Below are 17,010 nucleotides of genomic sequence, written 5' to 3'. Positions count from 1 at the left end.
CAGAAAAAAAAAAAAAATCTCATGTTGTAACATTTGAAAATAAGAATTGAATTCATTTCCAGAAGGTAAGCTATTTCATAATACTTAGGTATATATTCTATATAATTATGATAAATTAGACATAATGTTCCACACAAAAAAATGAAAATACACTATCTGCCTTTTTCCTGTTACTAAAATAAAGATTTTTTTTTCCCCGAGACAGGGTTTCTCTGTGTAGCCCTGACTGTCCTGGAACTCACTTTGTAGACCAGGCTGGCCTGGAACTCAGAAATCCACCTGTCTCTGCCTCCCGAGTTCTGGGATTAAAGGCATGCGCCACCACCACCCGGCTAAAATAAAGATTTTTAAAGGGCATGAATCCCCACTTTCTAAATCTATGTCTAGAGATAACTAGATTATATTCATCATATTTAACTTGAATCATTTAATCTTTATTCAATACGTTATAAGGAATCTCAGTCTACATCTCTACTGCTGTGTAAACTTCTAAAATTGACAGTAATAAAATTTCTTTTCCTTATATTGAATTATACATAACTGAAAATTACTCCTTTCGATGCACTTTACTCCTCTTAAGTTTTAGGAAAAATGAAATTTGCAACTTATTATACAGTTGTGTTTTTCAGGAAAGACACAAATGACTATGAAAAAGGCAAGATGAAGTTTGTAGAGTCACTTAAAAAGAAAAACCATAATTACTTGCAACAATCACTTGCCTTTAACAAAGCAGCTAATATCAATAATCACTATTCTCTCGACAAGGTACTAATATTCCTGTGGTCAGTATCTGAAAAGTAAATATACCAAACAAAAAAGCTGTACCAGAAGCCTGAACCTTCTCTGTGCTTTAAAATCATTAACTCTTGCTGTCTCACATTCAGCCGACTTTCCAGACGTTAAGAAAAATTTCCTGGGCTGGAGAGATAGGGCTCAGTTGTTAAAAGCACTGACTGCTCTTCCAGAGGTCCTGAGTTCAATTCCCAGCAACCACATGGTGGCTCACAGCCATCTGCAATGGGATCTGATGCCCTCTTCTTTTGTATCTGAAGAGAGCTACAGTGTGCTTGTATAAATAAAAATAAATAAATCTTTTTTTTTTAAAAAAAGACTTCGGAGTTTTATATATTAAAAAATAATAATTTCCAACCAACAAATTCCTACAGTAGTTCAATTGTGCCTTCAGCAAATGAAAATATTCAACTTACTACTTTCATAATGGAATTTAACTTGGCCAACCTCATTGCCAACACTGACCAGCACAAATCTTCAATGACCATTTTAATCCCTGCCCCAAACACAGAAAACCCTGATGAGGAACCAAGCAAGCCCTCTCTCTAGCTTATCAGAACTAAGGGGAGCACACCTCTCAGAAGAGCAAGGTTCGCTGACTTTTTCCCCTCCTGACTCGTTCTCACATCAACATTTGGCTCCATCAAACCACAGCTCTAGAAATTAAGTGTTATTAGTCATTTGATGCAGTATTTGATGCCGCTTTCTATGCATACCATAACTAAAGGGATAGCTTTGGATTTCTTAAGCCACATAAATTGCACGTACAGAAGCCCATGCTCTATGAAATCAAATAAGGAACTGCAATCACGTCACTGCTCATACAAAAAAAAAAAAAATTATAAAATAATCTTGAAGTCCTTTGGGGAAAGCAAAGCAAAGCAGAAGTGTACTTTGGACTCTACAAGAAGTCTGCCCACCAGGCATGCTAGACTTTTCTTTGAATGTTTTTTTTTTTTAATTAAATAGATACCTGACTTAATTCCTTCTCGATCAAGATTATTAACATTAATTCACACCAACAGTAAACGGCCTTGAAGCAAGTGACAACTCAGAATGCTCTCCAATTATCTTGTGGAAGGGTCAGGTTCATCCTGAGTAAAGCTTCTCAATTAATGCAAACTCGGAAATTAAAGATTCCTTTCAAACTGTATTTTTAGCTTGAAAGAAAATTAGCCTGTGTGAAGCTAGCTCTTCAGTGAGTTTCATCTTCATGTCAGAACAAAAAACTCAATCAAAATTAGCTATGCATTTTATATGCCATTAATGTCACCCATCAAACCTCTTCCAAATGAAATTTTTTCTTCAAAAAATAAATTAATTAATAAACAAAGTTCTCCATAATGCTCTATTAGCAGGACATGTATAGGCAAGTTGCTGCTGCCATTCCACCTTAAGAAAATGTCTACTAATATTAACTAAAAAATAATTTTTACAAAGAATACCTTACCATCAATTATGAAATTACATAATTTTAACTAAATACTGTTCCCTGCTACAAGTCACATAACAAAATTTTGGGTTGTACCAAAAGGCCCAGTCATTTAAAGGCTCAGTCACTTCAGACCTGCAACTTGTGTTTTCGCACACCTTGCACACTGGCCTCCCCAAAGCTCTCAATTTCTGTCAACACTTCCCAATCTGCAAAAGAGGAGGGCTCTCTTTCCTACCCCTGATCATAACAGCACCATACCTGAAACTGCAAAGATAAATGCTTTAAACCACGAACTTTTGAAGTACAAAGGCCTAACTTTTAGACAATCAGAACTATACAACGTTAAAATTCTTGGGTTTCTGTCTTATTCAACAAGCTGACTCAGTAAATTACTGCATGCAGAGAGCTAGCATACCTACAATCTGGAGCCAGTGATCCATTCCTGCCAGTTTGTCTGGATATTAGCGGGCTAAATTATACTTGACGTTCTGCACAAATCAGGCTAAAACCCACTGATAAGCCAACGGGTCAGAGCACCTGAAACAAAAAATATGAGCAGCAAATTCACGCTACTACTTAAATTTCATGTGAGAACTGAGTTTAACCTCTGCAGTCATTTGCCACACACAGCAAGCATCCCTGGACTCACACAGACATCATCATGTGGGATCAAAAACTATTCGATCTCCATTCTATCCTGTGTGGCGAGGTCAAATGAATGGAACATACCACTGAAATGCAAATTGCATATCCTATCCTACACCTCATCAGGAAAGAAAGTCTAATTTAACAAAGTTCTATTAAAAGCTCCAATGATATATATTCTGGCACTATTGATTTTAAACTACAAAACTTCCAAATGCAGGCTCCAAATTTGTAATTACGTCGGTTTAAACACACAAAACTACTTCTACCCTCAAATGTGCACGGTCTATGCTGACGATGACTATGCTTATAAAGTTATGCAAATCAGTCCACAAGTCACATTTCAGAAAAAAATCTTCCAATGCAACCCAGGAAACTAAAAACAATCACTGCAAGATTCTGAGGCAACATGCCTACGTGCAGCACGGACTTTCATTTTAATCTCATCTACACCCTAGATCTAGGGCCTAAGTCACGATCTAATCGAAATATGCACAACCCAAAGCGTCTAATTTTTTTTTTTTTTTTTAGTTCATTTAGAAGGCTGGATTGACGAGCTCGCTAATCCAGTGTACAGTACTCTGCATTAACGGACAATAGATTTTAAGAAGAGACCACAGAGCTCGACAAGAAACCAATCCGTGCCTTGACACTTGCAAGGAGGCATGAGTTCCGTCTAGCCGAACACTCCCTAGGTTGAATACACTGGAAGAGACACAATATGCACGATCTAGAAATGCGACCAGAATTAAACGTTATAGTCACCCCAACTACAGAAAATTTTCGCATCCGTCTACTCCCACGTTATCAGAGTGACAGAAAAGCAAAGAGGAACAGCCGCAGAAATGGATACAGGTCAAGTCTAAGTCGAATCCATCCTCTTGATATCTCCTTTTGTTTCTGCTAACGATCTCTTTGATGATGGCTGTCATGTCTGGGAGCCTGTGGCTGAAGAAAAAGGAGGAGAGAGATGGCAGAAGCTGCTGGTGGCGAGGCTTCTTCTGCAGGATGGAAATGGCTCTGGACTTGGCGGTCGCTGATGCCCCTCGCTCTGCTGCCGCTTGGCCCTGGACCGCAGCCGGGTAATGGCTGCTGCGGCGGCTGCTGGATGGTTGCAGCGACTGGGCCTGCTTCTCCTCAGCAGCCAGAGGCCTGGCAGCCGAGGCAGCGGAATGGGGAGAAGAAGACGGATAATCCTCGCAGCGGCTGCCTCCTCCGGCGGCCTCCGGAGCCCGGGCCAGGGGGGGTGCGGCGGCGGCGGACGGGAGGCTTAACACCGGCCCGGGTCCCTGGACGTGCCGCCGCCGCCGCCGCCGTGTTGGAGGCAGGAGAAGGGGAGAGAGCAACTCTCCGGCGTTCCCAGCCCTGGCAATGGTGACAGGCGACTCCGACCCCCTCCCCGGAGCCGCGGCCGCCGCCGCCGCCGCCGCCGCCGCCGCTTCTCCCCCCCGCTCCAGGAGCGGGAGGTGCAGCCGCCGAGCCTGCGCCGGCTCCCGCTCGAGCCCACGGCTTCTTCCACCGTCTCTCTCCGAAGCTGCTCAGAAGCTGCCCGGTTAGAACAGACGACGAGGAGGCGAGGCCCGCCGCCGCTGCCGCCGCCGCCGCCCGGCCGGCTCCCCGAGGGCGCTGCCCCCGCGGCTGCTCACAGGCGCTGAGAGGGGCTCTGGGCCGCGGCCGCCGCCGTCTCTCATCTCCCTCGCCTGCGCCGGGCCTGGCCTCACAGCGGCTCAACTCTCAAACTTCCATCATGGCTGCAGCTTCCGAGAGGAGAGAGCTGAGCGCAGCCGCGTCCCGACGCCCAAGCGCGTATCCTGCCGCAGTGCACAAAGAGTCCCGCCACATCACCGTGCGCCGGCCAGCCCGCCCCCTCCGCCGCCCCGCCGGGAGAGCCGGGCGCCTCCGAAAGCCGGAGGGGAGGCGGGGGGCGGGCGGGAGGCGGGCGCCGAGCCGGGGGCGGGGCGGGGCGGGGAGGGGCGGGGCGTCGGCTGGACAGGGGCGGGGAGCGCCGCGGAGCATGCCCAGTGTGGCCGTGCCTCGCTCCAGGAGCTGCGCCGGCTTTGGCCTCAGCGCAGAGAGACCCGGCAAAGGTACAGCAGGCTGGGGCCGAGTGAGGGTGCGCTGAGCACAATCGCTGACCGCTCACAGGTGGATCGTACTAGCTGACCGCCTTGGTCGGTGCTCCGGGAGCCTCAGGGGCAGGATCATCCTTCCTGCGTCTGTCCCTGCGTTTCTTCCGAACGGCTTTCATTCCCTGCCCTGCGCTGTGGTCAGATTGCAGTGCTTCGCTAGGATTTGTCGGCGACAGTCTTTACCTAGATAACACACCTCTCCCCCTCACGGTGTCCTCAAGGTGTCAGTCTTTGCACAAAGAACAACCCCCTATTGTGTCTCCCGCGTGGGTCACCTCATCGGGCTCCGGTTCCCTGCCCCGCCTCTTGCTTCCCAGGCAGCTGGGTTCATTTGCCCGAAAGATGAACGCTCCCAGCCAAGCATGATGATTGTGCATACGGGGCGTGTACATTCCCATCTCCCCTGAGTTTCCAGGGCCCAAAGGACACCCCTGGTTGGACAAAGTGGATCTCCGTGAATAGAGTGCACCTCACACACACCCCTCCACCGCCGGGTGATGAGACCCGCAGCTCCCCGCAGCGGTGGATCCACCGGATCACAGCCAAGCTCGGTCTTCAAAGAGCTAACACTTCCCCCCCCCCCCTTCGTGGCCGCTATGAAAACCCGGCAGAATTGGATCGCGATGGCCAGGTTCTGACCCTGTCGGACCGTGCATGTTCGAGGACCCGGTTACTGAGCCCGGGTGTGGAGTATGGGACGGTCGGAAGCTGCAGCCAGCGAGTGGGCGGGGCGAGCAGGCCTGGGAGGGCTCAAAGGCGAGGTGGAAGGATACATGAGCCGCGGTCGGAACTACTTTCAGGAGGAGGTCACGTGTGGTCCTAGTTGGGGAACTTTCCAAATTCCCATTCCCCTATCTGTGTGCTCCTGGGGCAGGAGCTTGGTCCCCTCTGCTCTATTAGGTGATCGTCCCCGCCTCCTTCTCCCGTGTGGTCTGCTGGACCCCTCTCTTGCCGGATCGGAGCAGAGAATAGCATCCACGAGCTGTCCTCAGGAGCGCTGTCGGGGCCAAGCGCCTGGGGAGCTGGTTACACAAGCAGCCACATCCAAGCACGTGCCCCCGCCACCCCTCTCTGCTGGCCGCCGCCGGTTTGTGCACACTGACGCGGAGAGTCCCCAAGCTGTTCCTCCCTTTTGCTTGTAACCCATAGAGCTAGCCAGAAGGCCGGGACACGAGACTTCTGTTCTGAATCTGCCCACACCGCGCGTTCCCAACCGTGGGAGAAGAGGCCGGGCCCTAGGGGGAGGCGCGGGGCGGAGGGGGAATTGACGCATCTCCTTCGCTTAATGAGGTGAACCCTTTCTAGATCTGTACTCGCGGGGCAAAAGGGTATCTCCTGTTGCTGCTGGCTGGTTGGGCTTACCGATGTTGCAACAAACTTCCAGTCACTGCCCCTGAACTGGTGAGCGCGCCCCACCTACCGTAGACTCAGCCAAGTGACTTATCTGAGCACCTAGTCAATGGCTGTCAGCCCAGAACAAACCTGTCAAGTAAAAGCTTACTGCCGGGATTGGCTGACCTGTCGCGGTTGAGAGAGCTGGTTCAGAAATGCTGATAACTAGCGTACAGTCCCTCCTCCCCCACCAACCAGCCATAAAGCAAGCGATCACCTTGAGCTTGGAGGGAAAAAAAAAAATGACATCAACTCCAATGTAGGTAGGGTTTTCTTCCTTATTGTTCTTTTCCCAGGGGACTTAATTCTCAGGATGCCAATCTGAGCCCTAAAGTATCTCTGAGTTGAGACCTAAGCTGAAACACTGGGTCATTTTAGAAATCTGGAGGATAGTAGTCAGTTATGGATTTGCAATAATTGCGAGTAGATGTCTAGGAAAGGCTAGCTGGGGGGGTTAGAGTACAGGAGAAGGAAAATTTCATAGGTCCACACAGCATAGTTGCAGGCAGCTCCTGAAGTCTAGAAACCTCAAGAGGCTCGGCTCAGAGAGCTATGGGCCATTACCTAACTGCAGGACTGCTAATTAAACCGGGGATATTTACAGTTCTATTAGAGCTCTCTGAAGCTACTCAAACATTGCATTTAGATACATCCTCTAAAGATCTCTCCACCGGAGTTAGCAGCCCAAGCTAAGCCAGCGTTGATGTTTATTACAGGCTGTTTTGGGGCAAGGTTCTGGTCAGTTGAGGGAGGGCAGGGATGACCAATGAAAGCAATCTGAAAACAATAGCTGAGAGGCCTCTATTTGGTTTCTAACGATGTAAATTAATTTGGTTCACACAGCCTAATCTAAGATGGAGATCTAGTTTACACAGAATCCCCAGTGTCAAAGTGTTAGCTGAGATGCACAGCAAAAACCTAAGTGGTGCTCAGCAGAGTGTCTACTACTGCTGGGTGGGGAAAAATAAGGTTGAAGTTACATCAAGAGAAGTAGGTTGAAAAGGGGAAATGGCCCACATTCGTTCCTGTCCCCAGAGTCCCTGTTACTAGCATCACCCTCTTTTGCCTCTTCCCTGGAGGCATCTTGCGTGACATTACTCTGAGCGGCTAAGAAGCTCGGAAATCTTCCTCTAAAAGAAAAAGAAAGGCATTCATCCCTAAGCTTCCTGATGCCTGGCTGGAGGAAAAAAGGATCCGTTTCTGTTTCCAGAGCATCACTCCATAGAGCACAAGGAGGCGCATCCCAGCGCTGAAGTGCTGAAACGCGACCCCAGCCCACAAGCACCACCAAGTGAGGCAAGAAAGCCAAAAGCCAGCTAGCTGCTTCGCTCGGCTGCTCTGCAGTGGTGAATGAACAGACACGCGGTGTTGGCAGGTGTGTGGGCCTCTCTGACGTCAGCTAGCCACGCTGACAGCATCAGGCCTTGTTGGGAGTTTCTAAATAAGCCAATAAGCCCCTACTTCCTTTCCCGGCATTAAATATGTTTCTGTGCAGCCTTTTAAAATTTTTTGGAGTTTTTCGCATCTTTACTCCACTCAAAAGATGTGAGAGGGCAGGAGGGAAAAAGTCCATATAGCAATTTTATATATATATATATATAATATATATATATATATAATATATATATATATATATATTTACATGATTGGCTGTACAGATATTACAATACACTGGTTTCCAAGTGCTTCATTTCCTCACCTGTCTGGATTTAAAACACTCAAGGGAGAAACAGAGCTTATAACAAAGGGAGAATTATGTAAAGCTCTAGGGAGACTGACTATATAGAATAATTAGGGAGTATGATAAACCAGCTTTAATTATAGTTTCCAACAGCTGATTCCAGAACTCTATTGTTACTACATGCAAAAGATGTCCGAAGAAAATTCTTTCCCTTGATAAGTGGGACACCAAGAACGGGATGTAGATAATATAAATAGTTGATGTGCTGTTGTAGGCTCTGTGCAAAAGCATCTCGTGTGTGAGCGTGCCGCTGCTGTAGTGCCTTTCTCCTTCCCCACATCTCTGACCCCTCAACAAGAGCGCTTAGTCTAGCACTTTAATTTTTAAGCAAGCTTCTCTATTTTTATAAAAAAAAAAGCATTTTCAAGATATATAATGGATTAGCTAGCACACTTGGCTTTGAATTTAAACTGCCCTGTTCTTCTACAGCTCTGAAAGCTTTCCTCTTATTTATTCTGTTATTTCTCCTTTTACTTTTTATTTTTAATTTACATCTATCTGTTGTTTGTGCAAGCTCATGAGGGTGCATGTGCACAGGTCCTGGCACATTTGTGCACATCAGGGGACAACTTGCAAGAGTCTGTCCTCTGCTTTCACCCCATAGCTTCTGGGGATCCAACACGGGTTGTCAGGTTTGATGGCACACACCTTTACCCGTGGAGCCATCTTACCACCCCACAATTGCTCTTTCAAACACCACTTGCTCATGCTATCTCCAGAAGGCACCTCTGTGAGTCCTGCAATTCCTGTATTCCAAGAGAAAATTTCAAATGCCTGTCTAAGGGTTGGTGAGATGGTTCAGCGGTTAAGAGCACTGACTGTTCTTCCAAAGGTCCTGAGTTCAAATCCCAGCAATGACATGGTAACTCACAACCATCTGTAACTAGATCTAACATCCTCTTCTGGAGCTGTCTGAAGACAGCTACAGTGTACTTACATATAATAAATAAATCTTAAAAAAAAAAAAAAAAAGCCTGTCTATAAGCTTCTCATAGCCTAAACCTCTCCCAAAGCTTTTGCAAATGGTACTCTGCCACCTTTCCTGTCTCAAGAGCTATTCTGTATGAAATCATCAGCCTCAGACAAGTGGAGAGTGAACTGGGCGTCCTGGAGCGGACCAGACCTCTGCTGTGTCTGTGGTACGCAGAAATTGTCACTCATTGTCACTCGGGGAAACACACCAAACAATTTTATTTCTGTTCACTTTGACTGCTGGATCTTCTACTTCAGTCTTAACTTCAGTTCTAGCCCAAAAGAACATAGTTTGCTGTTTTAATACTTCTAATAAAAGAAACTAAATGTGTGTCTAGGTTTAGGAGGGCCATTGATAGGAAATCAAGACGGACAGTACTTCTAGATTATCAACTACTTTGGAGGAAGGAGTACCTTTTTGGAAAAGAAAGCAGACCAAATATGCTTAAATTAACCTCCTGCTGATGGGGTCCTTATCGCCATTCTTATAATGATTCATTCATTCAACAAACGCTTGTGATTGTTAGGCGCTCCTTCGGTTAAGCCTTATGCATAGAGCAATGACTGGCCAACTGGGTCCACATTCATTATGATGAGTCAGCTTTGGGAACTTGAATCCTTGGGCTGTTGCAACCTCTTCACAGCACACCAAGACAAGTTAACCGTGCTGGTGCTTTGATAACTAACTCAATTACCTATTGCTTCACAACAAATCACAGTAAAATCCAGTGACTTGAAGAGACCATCATTGTTTTCCCACAGTTCTCAGGAAAGGGTATGGCGGAGCAATTCTTTTCCCCACAGATGTGATCGAGGGACAGACATGGTCTATTCAGCTGTGAGTTTGGCTGACTCTGCAATGTCCAAGGTAGTTTCACCTACCTGTCAAGGAAATCAGTTGGAGTAGCCAAAATGAGTGAGGCCTCTCCTGTCTTCATGTGGTTGCTCCAAAGCTGAGCCCATAACTTGGCTATCACAAAAAGCATAGGAGCAGTTTGTCCTTAGGCAGCCATCTGGGCATATATTTCAAGGGCATATGATATAGTTCACCCCAATGCCATTTCTTACACTAAGACTCTTGAAAGCGAAAGAGACACTCTCTTGGGCTCCTATATTTTCTTTCTTTTCTTTACTCTTTTTTTTTAAGATTTTATTTATTTATTTTATGTATGTAAGTACACAGTAGCTATCTTCAGACACACCAGAAGAGTGCATCAGATCCCATTACAGATGATTGTGAGACATCATGTGGTTGCTGGGAATTGAACTCAGGACCTCTGGAAGAACAGTCTGTGCTCCTAGCCACTGAGTCATCTCTCCAGCTTCCCCCTCCACCCTCTACCGCCAAATTTTCTTGAAAAGCTCATGTTTGTTTTAGAGTCAAGTTCTTATATATTCCAGGCTGACCTTGAACTCACTGTACTGGACAGTGATCTTGAACTTCTGAGTCTCCTGCCTCCACATCCAGGAGGCTGCATGCATTTAGAGGATGGAGAAACGGGTATTGGTGGCCACATTCCACAATGATAGGAATTCTCTTCCTAAAATCATACCTTTCCATAGTCCTTTTCTCAGTTCAAGTGTGCCGAGAATTACTGTCATTGAAGAACCGTCACTGTCTGTCGACAAAACAATGAGCCATTGGATATTTTCAGTTGTTTTTTTTTTTTTTTTTTTTTTTGTTCCTCAATCTGACCACTTCTTAATATGTTGCTTAATTTTACACTCGGGTTAGTATATTTCTCAAAGTAGTCATTAAAATTCAGTGAAATAAAATTAAAACATAGATAAATAGTTCATCCAAACACACAGAAAATATCTGAGCAAACAAAAGTGTGAAAAGGAAGGGAGAGCATTTCAGAGAGAATGATGTCTCTTCATTTATTTTTCGAGACAGGGTTTCTCTGTGTAGCCCTGGCTGTCCTGGAACTCACTCTGTAGACCAGGCTGGCCTCGAACTCAGAAATCCACCTGCCTCTGCTGGGATTAAAGGCGTGCACCACCACTCCCCAGCAGTCATAGAAGGTTCTCTAAACTGATCATTTTTTTTTCTTTTCATACATATATGTATATATGTATGTCAGGGTTCTCTAGAGTCACAGGATGTATGGAATGTCTCTATATATCTGAAGGGAATTTATTTTTTTTTAAGATTTATTTATTTGTTATATGTAAGTACACTGTAGCTGTCTTCAGACACCCCAGAAGAGGGTGTCAGATCTTTTTAGGATGGTTGTGAGCCACCATGTGGTTGCTGGGATTTGAACTCTGGACCTTCGGAAGAGCAGTCGGGTGCTCTTACCCACTGAGCATCTCACCAGCCCGCCCTCCAATTCTTGATTGTAGTTCATTCCAGATATAGTTGAGTTGAAAAGCAGGAATAGCTACCACAAAATAAATTTTATATATATATATACACATATAAATACACACATATATGTATATACATATATGTATACATATATGCATATATATATCCTAATAGAATTCTAATGTTTATTATAAAAAGAATATTAGTTAACCAGAGAGGAAGATTGACTCTAATTTCATTTTTTTAAAGATTTATTTATTATTATATCTAAGTACCCTGTAGCTGTCTTCAAACGCACACTAGAAGAGGGTGTCAGATCTCTTTACGAATGGTTGTGAGCCACCATGTATACTACGAGTACATGGTAGCTATACTGATGGTTGTGAACCATCATATGGTTGCTGGGATTTGAACTCAGGACCTTTGGAAGAACAGTCAGTGCTCTTAACTGCTGAGCTATCTCTCCAGCCCCTCTAATTTCATTTTAAATAAATGAGATCACTAAGAAATCTCTAGAACTTGAGAAAGGTTTGTGCAGTAACTACCATACATGATATTTGGGAAAGATGCTGTATGCTACAGGGATGCTGTATGCTACAGAAATGCTGTGTGCTACAGAAATGCTGTGTGCTACAGGGATGCTGTGTGCTACAGAAATGCTGTGTGCTACAGGGATGCTGTGTGCTACAGAAATGCTNGTGTGCTACAGGGATGCTGTGTGCTACAGAAATGCTGTGTGCTACAGGGATGCTGTGTGCTACAGAAATGCTGTGTGCTACAGGGATGCTGTGTGTGCTATACAAGCTCTGTCTTACTCCAAATATCATCTCTTCTCTATCAACTGCTTCAATTAGGTTTTTCACTCTTTGTATTACTTAACAATGTTCTGTTCAAAACGTTTTCTTTCCCTCTAGAAATAATTGTATTTTTACAGCACCACAGACTCTTTCCATCCTACATGGTGGCAGACAGCTCTGTGATATAAAGATGGAAGATGAGAAAGAAATTACAAGGATCCCTTCATCCACCAACTGCATTGTACAAGCAAAGAAACTAGGACCAGTGGTATAACGTGCCCCTATTACACAAGAGTCAATGACAGATCCTACGAGTGAGTGTGGGAAGTTTCCAAATACCAATTTTTGTTTGATTGGGTGTTGTTATTGTTGTTTTGTTTTTGTTTCTCGAGACAGGGTTTCTCTGTATAGTCCTGGCTGTCCTAGAACTCACTCTGTAGACCAGGCTGGCCTCGAACTCAGAAATCCACCTGTCTCTGCCTCCCAAGTGCTAGGATTAAAGGCATGTGCCACCACCGGCCAGCTTCAAATACCAATTTAGTAAAAAGAAAAAAAAAGGGGGGCGGGGGGAGGCAAAACCCCAGCTTTTAAATAAACCTGAGCAAGTTAACATGGGGAAATTTAATTAGAGATGGCTTTTCATGGCATTCTAGTCCTAGAGGACACAGAACATGGGGGTGAGATGTAACATGTGTTATCTAACAAGTTAAGCCTGAAGTTAGTTTTAAGGATGAGGCCCTTAAGAATCAAACCTGCGAGAGCCGGGTAGTGGTGGCGCACACCTTTAATCCCAGCACTCGGGAAGCAGAGGCAGGCGGATTTCTGAGTTCGAGACCAGCCTGGTCTACAGTGAGTTCCAGGACAGCCAGGGCTACACAGAGAAACCCTGTCTCGGAAAAAAAAAACAAAAACAAAAACAAAAATCAAACCTGCAAATGTGAATTGCCCTCAGCCCTACGGTCCTTGGGAAAAGTATTTTTTTCCAATGTATGAAGACGGCTCATGCATTCCGTGGGGGGCTGAAGAGAGAAGAAAAGGAACGGACGTGCAAAGGAAATCTTAGGAAGAAACCGCCAAACTTCACCAAAGAACAAAGGGAACGCTGCCACCTGCTGAGGAGTCAGTAAAATGCTGCCAGCGATGCTCCAAAGAGCTCAACAATCTCAGGCAGCCCAGTTTGAGCTCAGTTTACAGCAGGCCTGCCTTGCTGGGGTAGGATGGTATTGGCCTGTTTCCCCTACCCCCCTTTTTCCATGAATATTTATGACCGTTATCTTTTTAGTCCCACCCCCGAACCCAAATCTCACAATACAATACTAAGGCTTTTATTTAAATACTACATGCATGTGGGTAAAAGTTTCCAGTGGCTCCCCATTCCTCTTCCCTAGAAACAGATCTTTTGGGGTTTTTGGGTTTTTTTGTTTTTGTTTTCCATTTTGATTCTTTACAGTTCTTCTCTTCTATTGTGTACAAATATCAGTACATAGTGGCACCTTGAATCTCCCTCTCAGTGGGGCAGAGGCAAATGCATCTTTGAGTTCTAGGCCAGCTAGGTCTACCTGAGTGAGTTCTAGAACAGAGCCAGGCCTGCATAATGAGGCCTTGTCTCAAAAACAAGCAACAAAACTTGAGTACACATATGGAGAAAATTTGCAAGAGAAGGCTAGAAGAAATTGCCGTTAGACCTTTCATTGGTCTTCTTTTTCTTCTACACCTCCACTTTCCTATGTGATGTCCGCCGCCCCCCCCCCACCTTTCTTTCTCAAATACTCATGCCTACATTTTTCTCTTTTTCATCCTTCTGTTTCAAGACATCATTATGCTGTTGTTTGGTGCCCTTTGATTTTCCTGTCATCAAGAGAATATTGTTTGTTTGTTTGTTTGTTTGTTTGGTTGATTGATTTTGTTTTTGTTTTTTGAGACAGTGTTTCTCTATGTAGCCCTGGCTGCCCTGGAACTTACTCTGTAGACCAGGCTGGTCTTGAACTCAGAGATACACCTGCCTCTGCCTCCCAAATGCTGGTATGGTTAATTTTATTGAACTTGACCTTGGAACCTAGTCATAGACCACTATTGAGTTCCATGGTTACACTAAATAACACCTGAAAAGAGCTGTAGCCCTTTTCCAATTCGGGTGGTTCTTTGTCTTGTCTTTTGTTTGTTTGGTTGGTTTGTTGGTTGGTTTTTCGAGACAGGGTTTCTCTATATAGCCCTGGCTGTCCTGGAACTCACTTTGTAGACCAGGCTGGCCTCGAACTCAGAAATCCACCTGCCTCTGCCTCTCAAGTGCTGGGATTAAAGGCCTGCGCCACCACGCCAAGCTGTCTTGTCTTTTATTAAAACAATGTGTCAGAATCCATAAAGTAAGTTTGTACCTTTACAAAAGTCCCATAGTAACTGAGTCACATAGTAATTGTGACTGCTAACAATCTCAGAAAGAACACTATAGAAAGGCCTAGTGTTGTCAAATTCAACTTGGAAATTCTGTCTTTTCTAAATACAGTAAAAAGACAGTTCTCTGTTGAGGGTCTTCGTCACCTAATAGTATTAACATGATTAACAACTTTTTTGTATTAACATTAATGGGGGGCTGGAGAGATGGCTCAGTGGTTAAGAGCACTGACTGCTCTTCCAGAGGTCCTGAGTTCAATTCCCAGCAACCACATGGTGGCTCACAACCATTTGTAATGAGATCTGATGTGCTCTTCTGGTGTGTCTGAAGACAGCTACAGTGTACTTATATATAATAAATAAATAAATCTTTAAAACAAAAACCATTAATGTGTTCTTGAGGTCTTGTTGATTGTAAGATACAAGATTGTCTGCATTTCAAGTCCTATGCATTTTACAATATTGAGTATTAACTGGTCAACTTAGCTATTAACTGATCATCTTTTCCTATAATTTAATTTGACAGATTAAAATTTCTAAATCTGTTCATTATCCTTCTGAGACAGGGCCTTGCTGTGTAGCCCAGGCTGACTTTGGTTTCATGGTCCTCTTTCATTTGCACTGGGATTACAGGTATGGGTCAGCACATTCCAGCTAAACTTTCTCTGTCTTGATCAAACTCTCTTGTCTTACAAAAGGCATTATATGGGAGGCAGAGGCAGGCAGATTTCTGACTTCGAGTACAGAGTGAGTTCCAGGACAGCCAGGGCTACACAGAGAAACCCTGTCTCGAAAAACAAAAAACAAACAAAACAAAAACAAAAGGCATTATACTAATTTTGAAAAAAAATTGACATACATTTATTTTATATGCTACTTTAGAAATGTACTGTTTTTTTCAACTATATCCACAAATGTGCAAACCAAAAAAAAACATTTTTTGCTACAATATCGATCTCCTTTGACATCATCCTTGGCTTGATATAAATTAGGCCAAGAAATCTTGACCCTAGTTCTCCAAGACTGCAGAATACACCAGACATCTGTTTGCTTTGCAGAATACAAAGAACAGAGAAGGACCTTAAAGCATTTGAGCTTTGGAGCACAGTATAAGTGAACTATTGGGCCATCTTTCTTCCTTAATATAGAAGACACATTTAAAGAAACAAATAGCCGGGCAGTGGTGGCACATGCCTTTAATCCCAGCACTTGGGAGGCAAAGGCAGACAGATTTCTCAGTTCGAGGCCAACCTGGTCTATAGAGTGAGTTCCAGGACAACCAGGGCTACACAGAGAAACCCTGTCTCAAAACAAAACAAGTGCATGACTTGACTTAGGGTCCCTGAAGGCACTCAGGGTAGCTCACAGCTGCCTACAACTCCAGCTCCAACAAAAACAGAGCCTCTGGGCCCCCACAGGCACCTGAATTGGGATACACAGACCCACACAGAGATAAATAATTCTAAAAACAAACAAACACCTTTAAATGTTTTTCTTTAAATTTTTATTTGTGTGTGGGTTTTTTGTTTTATGTGTGAGTACTCTGTCTGCATGGGTGCCTGTATGCCAAAAAAAAGATTATCAGATCCCATTAGAGGTGGCTGTGAGCCACCAAAAGGTTGCTAGGAATCAAACTCAGGACCTTTGGAAATACAGTTAGTGCTCTTAACTACAAGCCCATCTCTCAAGCCCTGTTTGCTTGTTTTGAGACAGGGTTTCTCTGTGTAGCCTTGACTACCCTGGAACTTGCTCTATAGACCAGGCTGGCCTTGAACTCACAGAGATCCACCTGCCTCTGCCTCCAAATGCTCCATCACTGCCAAGCTACTTCTAATTTAATTCGAACTTAATTTTTCTTTAATTCTGACTCTAAAATGTGTTAGAAATATGTTTTGTGAGGTAAGCTACAAAAAGTTTAGACACGTATTCTAGCAAAACTTTCATACATGTGCAAAAATTCACACTGTATGAGGATTTTTACATATGTCATTTGAAATAGTGAAAAAGTAAAGGTGCTGGAGAGATGGCTCAGTGGTTAAGAGTGCATACAGCTCTTCCAGAGGATGCTAACAAGTCCAATCCCCTAAACCCACATCAGGCAGCTCATAACTGCTATAACTCCAGCTCCAGGGGATCTGACACTTCTGGCCTCTTCAAGCACCTGCACACAAACACATAATTAAAAATAATTTTTAAAATGTTTTTAAAAATTAAAAAATAAAATATGCATTAGTACATATAGCAGAATATAGCTCTGTGTGGTGACTCATACCTGTAGTCCTAGCTCTTGGGAAATGAAGGCAGAAAAATAAGAAGTTCAAAGTCATCTGTGGCTATGTAGTGAGTTCTAGGCTAGCCTGGGATACATGAAATTCTATCAAAAAAAAAGCAAAAGAGAGGAAAGG

The 17,010-nt window shown here is 44.3% G+C and overlaps 1 protein-coding gene across 1 annotated transcript in view; it reads right to left on the bottom strand.

Annotated features, from left to right (window-relative positions):
• The window catches only part of Pten (phosphatase and tensin homolog), a 69,167-nt gene extending 64,333 nt beyond the window's left edge, over nucleotides 1-4,834 (bottom strand). The window contains exon 1 of the mRNA XM_021151179.2: nucleotides 3,726-4,834. Coding sequence (XP_021006838.1) covers nucleotides 3,726-3,804 — 79 coding nt within the window. The 5' untranslated portion in view covers nucleotides 3,805-4,834. The remainder of the gene's footprint in view (nucleotides 1-3,725) is intronic.
• Between the last annotated feature and the right edge of the window lie 12,176 nt (nucleotides 4,835-17,010).

The sequence above is a fragment of the Mus caroli genome, chromosome 19 (genome assembly GCF_900094665.2).
Source record: "Mus caroli chromosome 19, CAROLI_EIJ_v1.1, whole genome shotgun sequence".
NCBI classification, from domain to species: Eukaryota; Metazoa; Chordata; class Mammalia; order Rodentia; family Muridae; genus Mus; species Mus caroli.
This window is presented reverse-complemented; position numbering and strand designations above follow the sequence as displayed.